This window comes from Anas platyrhynchos, chromosome 17, assembly GCF_047663525.1.
Source record: "Anas platyrhynchos isolate ZD024472 breed Pekin duck chromosome 17, IASCAAS_PekinDuck_T2T, whole genome shotgun sequence".
Lineage (NCBI taxonomy): Eukaryota > Metazoa > Chordata > Aves > Anseriformes > Anatidae > Anas > Anas platyrhynchos.
In genome coordinates this window covers 4,909,210-4,919,760 of record NC_092603.1, presented here as the reverse complement: position 1 = coordinate 4,919,760, position 10,551 = coordinate 4,909,210, and the positions used below count along the sequence as shown (strand labels likewise).

At 55.5% G+C, this 10,551-nt stretch overlaps 1 protein-coding gene across 1 annotated transcript; it reads right to left on the bottom strand.

The window, feature by feature from the left end:
• Positions 1-7,326: 7,326 nt before the first annotated feature.
• On the bottom strand, positions 7,327-9,855 carry LOC139998868 (pleckstrin homology-like domain family B member 3). The gene is made up of 5 exons (XM_072024755.1): positions 9,709-9,855; positions 8,663-8,770; positions 7,905-8,088; positions 7,568-7,653; positions 7,327-7,350 (listed from the first exon to the last, which is right to left on the bottom strand). The coding sequence occupies exons 1-5, from the start codon at positions 9,853-9,855 to the stop codon at positions 7,327-7,329; spliced, it is 549 nt and encodes a 182-aa protein (XP_071880856.1).
• Between the last annotated feature and the right edge of the window lie 696 nt (positions 9,856-10,551).

Sequence of the window (10,551 nt, the reverse complement as noted above, 5' to 3'; positions counted from 1 at the left end):
ACATGCCACTAGACCCTCCATGTTCGCTGTTTCCGAGCAACCCTAAACATAGCCCTAGCCGTCATCGGAGACGAGTGAAAAATCAGGCCCCAGGAAACGCGTTCCGAGCCCCTTTGGACCATCCAAAGTGCCCCCAAAGGAAGGCTTTGGGTACAAGTGAACTCCCCAGGGGAGCCTTTACGCAGCCCCAGATGCAACGGGACCTTCCGGGTTCGCTGTTCCTGAGCATCCCTAAACATAGCCCTAGCCGGCATGGGAGAAGACTGAAAAACCGGGCCCCAGAAGACGCGTTGCAAGCCCCTTTGGACCATCCTAAAGTGTCAACAAAGGAAGGCTTTGGGTACAAGTGAACTCCCCAGGGGAGCCTTTACGCAGCCCCACATGCAACTCGACCCTCCGGGTTCGCTGTTTCCGAGCATCCCTAAACATAGCCCTAGCCGGCATCGGAGACGACTGAAAAATCAGGCCCCAGGAAACGCGTTCCCAGACCTTTTGGCCGATCCAAAAGTGCCCCAAAAGGAAGGCTTTGGTTACAAGACAACTCCCCAGGGGAGCCTTTACGCAGCCCCACATGCAACCGGACCTTCCGGGTTCGCTGTTCCTGAGCAAACCTAAACATAACCCTAGCCGTCATCGGAGACGAGTGAGAAATCAGGCCCCAGGAAATGCGTTCCGAGCCCTTTTCGCCAATCCAAAAGTGCCACCAAAGGAAGGCTTGGGGTACAAGATAACTCCCCAGGGGAGCCTTTACGCAGCCCCACATGCAACTGGACCCTCCGGGTTCGCTGTTCCTAAGCAAACCTAAACGTAGCCCAAGCCGGCATCGAAGACGACTGAAAATTCAGGCCTCAGGAAACGCGTTCCGAGCCCTTTTGGCCCCTCCAAACTGCCCCCAAAGGAAGGCTTTGGGTACAAGTGAACTTCCCAGGGGAGCCTTTACGCAGCCCCACATGCAAGTGGACCCTCTGGATTCGCTGTTTCCGAGCATCCCTAAACATAGCCCTATCCAGCATCACAGACAACTGAAAAATCAGGCCCCATGAAATGCGTTCCGAGCCCTTTTCGCCCATCCAAAAGTGCCCCCAAAGGAAGGCTTTGGTTATAAGAGAACTCCCAAGGGGAGCCTTTACGCAGCCCCACATGCAACTGGACCCTCCGGGTTCGCTGTTCCTGAGCAAACCTAAACGTAGCCCTAGCCGGCATCGGAGACGAGTGAAAAATCAGGCCCCAGGAAATGCATTGAGAGTCCCTTTAGACCATCGAAACCAGCCCCCAAAGGAAGGCTTTGGGTACAAGTGAACTCCCCAGGGGAGCCTTTACGCAGCCCCACATGCAACTGGACCCTCTGGATTCGCTGTTTCCGAGCATCCCTAAACATAGCCCTATCCAGCATCACAGACAACTGAAAAGTCAGGCCCCATGAAATGAGTTCCGAGCCCTTTTCGCCCATCCAAAAGTGCCCCCAAAGTAAGGCTTTGGGTACAAGAGAACTCCCAAGGGGAGCCTTTACGCAGCCCCACATGCAACTGGACCCTCCGGGTTCGCTGTTCCTGAGCAAACCTAAACGTAGCCCTAGCGGTCATCGGAGACGAGTGAAAAATCAGGCCCCAGGAAATGCGTTGCGAGCCCCTTTGGACCATCCAAAAGTGCCCCCAAAGGAAGGCTTTGGGTACATCTGAACTCCCCAGGGGAGCCTTTACGCAGCCCCACATGCAACTGGACCCTCCGGGTTCGCTGTTCCTGAGCATCCCTAAACATAACACTAGCCGGCATTGAAGACCACTGAAAAATCAGGCCCCAGGAAACGCGTTGCGAGACCCTTTCGCCCATCCAAAAGTGTCCCCAAAGGAAGGCTTTGGGTACAAGAGAACTCCCCAGGGGAGCCTTTACGCAGCCCCACATGCAACTGGACCCTCCGGGTTCGCTGTTTCCGAGCATCCCTAAACATAGCCCTAGCCGGCATCGAAGACGACTGAAAAATCAGGCCCCAGGAAATGCGTTCCGAGCCCTTTTCGCCCATCCAAAAGTGCCCCCAAAGGAAGGCTTTGGTTATAAGAGAACTCCCCAGGGGAGCCTTTACGCAGCCCCACATGCAACTGGACCCTCCGGGTTCGCTGTTTCCGAGCATCCCTAAACATAGCCCTAGCCAGCATCGAAGACGACTGAAAAATCAGGCCCCAGGAAACGCGTTGCGAGACCCTTTCGCCCATCCAAAAGTGCCCCCAAAGGAAGGCTTTGGCTACATTTGAATTTCCCAGGGGAGCCTTAACGCAGCCCCATATGCAACTGGACCCTCCGGGTTCGCTGTTTCCGAGCATCCCTAAACAAATCCCTAGCCGTCATCGGAGACGAGTGAAAAATCAGGCCCCAGGAAATGCGTTTCGAGCCCCTTTGGACCATCCAAAAGTGCCCCCAAAGGAAGACTTTGGGTACAAGTGAACTCCCCAGGGGAGCCTTTACGCAGCCCCATATGCAACTGGACCCTCCGGGTTCCCTGTTCCTGAGCAAACCTAAACGTATCCCTAGCTGTCATTGGAGACTGTTGAGGGATTTCTTGAAACAGCAAAAATCCCATGGCTTGCTGTAGCTGAGCAAACCAAGCTACCAGGGCAACTATGAGAAGTTCCCATGACAGTGTTCCCACATCGCCCAATTGAGGAACTCAGAAAAATATTGTTACCAGTAGCTGGCTTCAAGGACAAGGTCTATGTGACTGCTAATCACAAGGGGGTTGTTTTCTTGCAGGTGGGGTTGTTTTCTTGCAGTTGTTTGTCTGAGTGCTTTTGACCAATAATCTTGTGTGAAACACTGTCCACCCCTGTTAAGTTCTCTATAAAAGTTAGGCTATTCGGGCAATAAAATGGAGCATGATCTGACTCTACTGTGTGTCTGTCGTGCTTTCGGCCGTGCTTCCTGCAACATATGGTGCCCGAACAGGCTGAGACCTGAACAGGACCTGAACAGACATCGCACCGGAGCAGGACATCGCAGCACCCGAGCAGACATCGCAGCCAAGCACGGACATCGCAGCGGCGCCGGGGCAAACATCACAGCGCAGCGGGACACCAGCGCAGCGGGACACCAGCGGCGCCGGCACATCCGAACGCAGGTAGACCAGGAGACCAGCGGCGCCGGGACCGGCGGTGCCGGGACCAGCGGCGCCGCGATCTCGCCGCGCCGTCGGGACTTCGGAGCGCCCATCCGACCGGCGCTTGAGCAGACCGGACACCGGCCCGGAAACACGGTACACAGGCCTCACGGTGAGACGCGGTACTCCCGCTGAGAGACGCGGAAAACGGTGGGAAACGGGGTTTTGCGGCGGGACGTGGAATTGCGGAGGGCCGCGGGAAATTGAGTTGCGGCGGGACGTGGAGTTGCGGAGGGCCGCGGGAAATTGACGTGATCACGGTGTGATGCGGGACATCCGAGATCGAGCTGCTACGGGAGACCAGAGGCATCAGTGGACAACGGCAGCCGACCCTCACCGTGTGGCGAGTCGGCACAGAGCAGAGGGGCGGACATCAGGACCCTGCAGCCTGTCTGACGTAACCATGGAGGCAGCGGCGGCTGTGCTGCTTCTCTTTGGCATTCTTTTTATAAGAGGTTTATCTTGCAATGCAAAAAAGACTATTCGTCCCCAGATCGGTGTTATAACTATGTTTCTGGATAACATTCCGTGGGGTTGCCTCATTCTACGGACTATTAATGACGATTTAGCTCTATTGCAGGGCAGGAGTGCAGAGACGCAGATTACACTGCCAAATGACCACCGGCAGGCTCGTTCACAAACAGCTTCTAGGATTGCACTGCCTGCAGCCGTATAGCAGACGTTACACTCTCTTTCCTAACTAGTAATCATGTGTCTCATCCATTTGTGGTGAATGGCCAGTGGCAAAAAGAAAAGGGGGAGAGTAAGGGGCGGCAAAGACAGAAACGGTACCAGGAGGATGCCACTGACACTAACAGCACGGGTAATAGGAGTAGTATAAGTGACATAGGTGCAGGGCGGCGGCAGGCACTGCCGCGCTGTGGGGCATTCTGCCTGCTGCTCGCCCTCACCTGCCTGTGCACTGCTGCCAACAGTGCTAGAGCAAAATGTGAAGACTGCTCAGATGGCAGTGATGAGAGTGCTTGTGTGAAGAAGACGTGTGCTGAATCTGACTTTGTGTGCAACAGTGGTCAGTGTGTGCCAAACAGATGGCAGTGTGATGGGGATCCGGACTGTGAAAATGGGTCTGATGAGAGTGCTGATCTGTGTTATATGAGAACATGCCAGGTAAATGAAATCAGCTGTGGTCCTCAGTCAACCCAGTGTATCCTGGTGTCCTGGAAATGTGATGGTGAAAAAGACTGTAACAGAGATCCTGATTGCAAGGATGGAAGTGATGAAATTAACTGCCCTTCTCAGACCTGCAGGCCAGACCAGTTCAGATGTGAAGATGGGAACTGTGTCCACGGAAGAAGGCAGTGCAGTGGTGTGAGAGACTGTCTGGATGGCACTGATGAAGCAAACTGTAACGATGTTATTCAGTGCTCAGGACCTGGCAAATTCAAGTGCAGAAGTGGAGAATGCATAGATACCAATAAAGTGTGTAACCAGCAGAGAGACTGCAAGGACTGGGGTGATGAGCCCCTGAAGGAATGCAACATACATGAATGTGACTGTCCAGCTGGGTTTGAGTTTGTAGACAAGAGAAACTGTGGAATTGATGAATGTCAAAACCCTGATATCTGTAGTCAAATCTGTATCAACCTGAAAGGTGGCTACAAATGTGAACGTAGCCGTGGCTATCAGGTGAATCCTGCTACAGGAACCGGGAAAGGGCCATACTGGTACAAAACCACAAATAACACCTCTGATTACAATGACGCTGCTAAGCAGGGTTTAGGGGTTTGTAGCATGGAGACAAGGGGTAACAACTACAATTGTGCAGCTTTGGCCTTACCTCCTGATGTGCTTCTGATTTGTGGGGATGGGGCCTGGCAAGGTATCCCTGCAAATGCTATCAGATGTCCATGTTACTTAGATAAACTCATTGTATTTGCTCCTAGCTTGTTACAGTTGCGTGAGATCACCAGACATAAATGGGCATTGCTTGCATCGGATTGCAATGATAATGTTGAATTGTGTGGGGTTGCAGCTAGAGCGGCATTAGCAATTTCAGTGTCTGGAGTGGCATCTGCGGCCGCACGTAACAACTTAGAAAAATTGGTATGCTGGGCCAAGAGGCAAGCCTATGCCACGACAGAGATACTTGAGAAGATGTTACCAGGTCAAAATAGTCTGCGACATCTGCTTTTACAGGATCAAGCTGCTATTGACATCTTGCTTTTGGCTCAAAGGAATGGGTGTGAGGACTTTAAGGGAATGTACTGTTTAAACCTTTCTGATCATAATGAGTCAATTCACAAATCCATTACTTTCCTGAAAGAGCATATGAGAAAGATTCAGTATGGTATCAATCCTTTCAATCAATGGTTCACTGACTTGTTTGAAACAAGGTGTAGATGGTTGCTGGGTTTAGTCACAAGGGGATTAAGGATTTGGTTTATGGTGGTGGTAATCATCGTTGTGTGTTGTAAGAATAGCTAAAGAGTCACTTGTAAAACTGCTGTGTCGGGCTTGGTTTGCTCAAAAGAAGAAGGGGGAATTGTTGAGGGATTTCTTGAAACAGCAAAAATCCCATGGCTTGCTGTAGCTGAGCAAACCAAGCTACCAGGGCAACTATGAGAAGTTCCCATGACAGTGTTCCCACATCGCCCAATTGAGGAACTCAGAAAAATATTGTTACCAGTAGCTGGCTTCAAGGACAAGGTCTATGTGACTGCTAATCACAAGGGGGTTGTTTTCTTGCAGGTGGGGTTGTTTTCTTGCAGTTGTTTGTCTGAGTGCTTTTGACCAATAATCTTGTGTGAAACACTGTCCACCCCTGTTAAGTTCTCTATAAAAGTTAGGCTATTCGGGCAATAAAATGGAGCATGATCTGACTCTACTGTGTGTCTGTCGTGCTTTCGGCCGTGCTTCCTGCAACAGGAGACGAGTGAAAAATCAGGTCCCAGGAAATGCGTTGCGAGCCCTTTTCGCCTATCCAAAAGTGCCCCCAAAGGAAGGCTTTGGGTACAAGTGAACTCCCCAGGGGAGCCTTTACGCAGCCCCACATGCAACTGGACCCTCCGGGTTCACTGTTTCCGAGCATCCCTAAACAAATCCCTAGCCGGCATCGAAGACGACTGAAAAATCAGGCCCCAGGAAATGCGTTGCGAGACCCTTTCGCCCATCCAAAAGTGCCCCCAAAGGAAGGCTTTGGGTACATCTGAAGTTCCCAGGGGAGCCTTAACGCAGCCCCATATGCAACTGGACCCTCCGGGTTCGCTGTTTCCGAGCATCCCTAAACAAATCCCTAGCCGTGATCGGAGACGAGTGAAAAATCAGGCCCCAGGAAATGCGTTGCGAGCCCCTTTGGACCATCCAAAAGTGCCCCCAAAGGAAGGCTTTGGGTACAAGAGAACTCCCCAGGGGAGCCTTTACGCAGCCCCACATGCAACTGGACCCTCCGGGTTCGCTGTTTCCGAGCATCCCTAAACGCAGCCCTAGCCGTCATCGGAGACGCCCACCCTAACCCTAACCCTAACCCTAACCATAAACCTAACCCCCTAACTCTAACCCTAACCCTAACCCTAACCCTAACCCTAACCCTTACCCTAACCCTAACCCTTACCCTAACCCTAACCCTAACCTTAACCCTAACCCTAACCCTAACCCCCTGGCAACCGCACCCCGCACACTTGGTTCCCCCCTCATTTTGTTTTCCCCCCACCCTTGGGGTCCCCGCAAGCCCCATGGACCCTCCCCCCTTGGTGCCCCCCCCCCATTTTGTCCCCCCCGCCGTCCTACCCGTGCGCGCAGCAGCCGCTCGCGCTCCGCCAGCACCTCCCGCACCCGACGCTGCATCTCGGCCAGGTGGAGGCAGGCGCTGGGAGGGGGGAAATAAATTGGGGGGGGTCAATTTGGGGGGGGGCTGGGGGCATTTGGGGGGCTGGGGGCGCATTTAGGGGGCGGAGGGGACTGGTTCTCACCTATAGGACTCGGCGTCGAGCCCCCCCGGGGGCAGCTGCAGGGCCAGGATGCCTGAGGGGGTGCGGGGGGGGGCATGTCAGCACACCCCAGACCAAAACCCCAAAACCGCTGCCGCTGACCCCAAAACCGCCGCCGTTGACCCCAAGGTGGCCGCTGGTGACGCCGGTAGGGCCACCGGGCGCCCCACGGGCCACTGGGAGCGGAAGACGGGCATGAAGCTGCCGGTGGACGGCGGCCACGCTAAAATGCTAGGTCAGCCGCGGGTTGGGGCTCTGGGGGGGGGGCACCCCATAGGGTCACAACCCCCCCAAAACCCCCCCGGCCCCATAGAGACCCCCCCCAGCCCCACAGATCCCACCCCAAACCCTGTAGGTGCTCCCCCAAACCCTACAGGCACCTTCTCCAGATGTTCCCCACAACCTCCCAGCCCCACAAGTACCCCCCTCTTGGCCCCATACAGCCCCCCCCGGCCCCATATGGCCCCCCCACCTTGCAGGCCGCCCGCCCGTGGTCGTAGTACACCTCCTCTATGGCCTGGAAGTAGATGACGCCCTTCAGCTTCGTCTCCTCCTTGTCTGGGGGGGGGCAGAGATAGGGGGGTCACCCCATGGGACCAGCCCCCCATGGGGCCCCCATGTCCCTCCCATGTCCCCATATCCCACCCCAGTCCCCCCAATATCCCCCAGTATCCCCCAGTCCCCCCAATACCTCCTATGTCCCCCAATACCCCATGTCCTCATGTCCCCTCCCCAATATCCCCATGTCCCCCCAAACGTTCCCTTTTCCCTCCCAGTCCCTTCCAGTCCCTCCCAGTGCTCCCAGTTACCCCCGTAGTAGGCCAGCAGCCGGCGCCGGGGGTCGAGCAGGAACCAGCAGCGCCGCCAGGTCTTGATGCGCCCCCCCATCTTGGTGAGGGGCCCCTGGCACGCGCCCGCTGTCACCCGCACGTTCCCGCACGCCTCCGGACGGTGGCCCCGCGCCCGCAGCGCCCGCGCCAGGTCCACGCATGCCTGGGGGGGGTGAAAAATGGGGAGAATCGGTGAGAAATTGGGAAAATTGGCCCCGAAATGGGGGAGATCGGCCCCAAAATGGGGGAAATCAACCCTAAAATGGGGGAAATTGGCCTCGAAATGGAGGGAATTGACCCCAAAATGGGGGAAATAGACCCCAAAATGGGGGAAATCGACCCAAAACCGGCGGAAATTGGCCTCAGAATGGGGGAAATTGACCCAAAAATGGGGGAAATAGACCCCAAAACAGGGAAATCACCCAAAAAAATGGGAAAATTGTGCCCCAAAATAGGGGAAAATGAGCTCAGGGAAGGGGACTGGGGGCATGAAGAGTTACTGGGAGCACTTGGGTTGTAAAATGGGGGCACTGGGGAGGGAGCTGGGGGCACTGGAGATACTTGGAGCACTGGGAGCCCTACTGGGAGCACTGGGAGAAGACTTGGGGCACTGGGAGATATTGGGAGCATTGGAAGCCTTACTGGGAGAGGTTACTGGGAGCACTGGGAGCCTTACTGGGAGCACTGGGAGGGGTTACTGGGAATACTGGGAGCCTTACTGGGAGCACTGGTCTCACCTCAGGCTCAGGTGGGGTCGGAGCTGGCGCTGGAGGGGGCGTGGCCTGGGCCGGAGTGGGCGTGGCATTGACCGGAGTGGGCGTGGCCTTGGTGGCTCTCTGGGCCTCCTGCAGTGGGGGGGTGAGCCAAGCCCCGCCCCCTTCCAAGCCCCGCCCCCTCCAAGCCCCGCCCCCTGGGGCTGTGTCCCCCCTTCACTCAGGCCCCCCTTGCCCCCCCGGTATCGGAGGTATAGGACTAGGCTGCAGATGGCTAAGGCAACAAACAGAGCGTGGTCGTGGAATTGAACGAGTTCTTCTATAATGGGTGATGAGGCGTCTTGGAATCCTAGTTGGGAGTGGTTGGCCACATGAGATGCACAGGGCTTTCACCTGTGATTTAGCCTTGACCCTAACCCTAACCCTAAGCCTAACACTCTAACCCTAACCCTAACCCTAACCCCCTAACGATAACCCTAGGCCTAACCCTAACCCTAACCCTAACCCTAAACCAAAACCCTAACCCTAAACCCTAACCAGATTAACTCTAACCCTAACCCTAACAACCCTAACCCTCGTGGGAATGTTGTGGGATCTCCTTCTCTGAGGCGCCCGAAATAGGATCCAGACCCCAGTGCGGCGAGCACACACGACACCCGGGATGGAGCCAAAGGGCCCAAGACTGAACCCGGACCCCAGTGCAGCTAGCACACACGTCGCCCAGGACCGGAGCCCAGGGTCCACATCCGGACGCCTGCCGCTCTGGACTGTCTGAATCCCCGGTCCCTGGGACTGCATAACTCCGAGCCAGTGAATGACAGCCTCCACGTCTCGACACGGCTGGCAGTCACACCGCTTGTGGCCGGACAACCGTGTCGTAGGATCTCCTTCCCCGAGGCGCCCGAAATGGGATCCGGACCCCGGTGCGGCGAGCACACACGACACCCAGGATGGAGCCAAAGGGCTCGGTAAGCTGGATCCACGCTGCCCGTGGAGGGACACTCGTGTCCTGCGATGAAATAGCGGAGCCGACCGAGGTCCAACCTTGACCTAGTGCGGCCAGCATATACATCGCCCAGGACTGGAGCGTGGGTGTTGGGAACAGACGGCTGCGGCTCCGGACAGGACAGAACCCCAGGTCCCCACGACTGCCAGCCCGCGAGGCAGCGGATGACAGCCTCACACTTCGCTGCAAGTCTGGCTCCCATGCCGCTCATGGCCGGACAACCGTGTCATGGGATCGTTGTCCCCAGTCCGCCAGAAATGGGATCCGGACCGCGGTGCGGCTAGCACACACGTCACCCAGGATTGAGCCTAGGGGTTTGGAAAGCCGGACACACGCTGCCCGTGGAGGGACACTCGTGTCCTGCCATCGCCATAGCGGAGCCGACCGAAGTCCGACCCGGACCCCAGTGCGGCTAGCACACACATCCTTCCTTTGGGGGCAGTTTTGGATGGTCCAAAGGGGCTCGGAACGCGTTTTCTGGGGCCCGATTTTTTAAAACATCTCCGATGCCGGCTAGGGCATTGTTTCGGGTTGCTCGGAAAGAGCGAACACGGAGGGTCCAGTTGCATGTGGGGCTGCGTAAATGCTCCCCTGGGGAGTTCAGTTGTACCCAGATTATAATTAACTGGCAAAAAAAAGTCCCAAAGCATTAACTTATTGTTATTTGATAAGATTTTTCTCATCAGAATGTGGGACCCTGCAGGCTGTTCATATTCCCCTATAGATGCCAAGAGGGGTATAGGACAGAAACGTGCTCTGGGGAAGGTTTTCCCTACAGATTTTCCCTATAGAGCTCCCTGCTCTGCCCATCTGGACAAGGCAGATGAAACTGGGGAGAGTTATTGTTATTTTAACCCCATTTTTAACAGATAAATCAGAGTTTCAGGGGTAGCACTGGAAACTAACA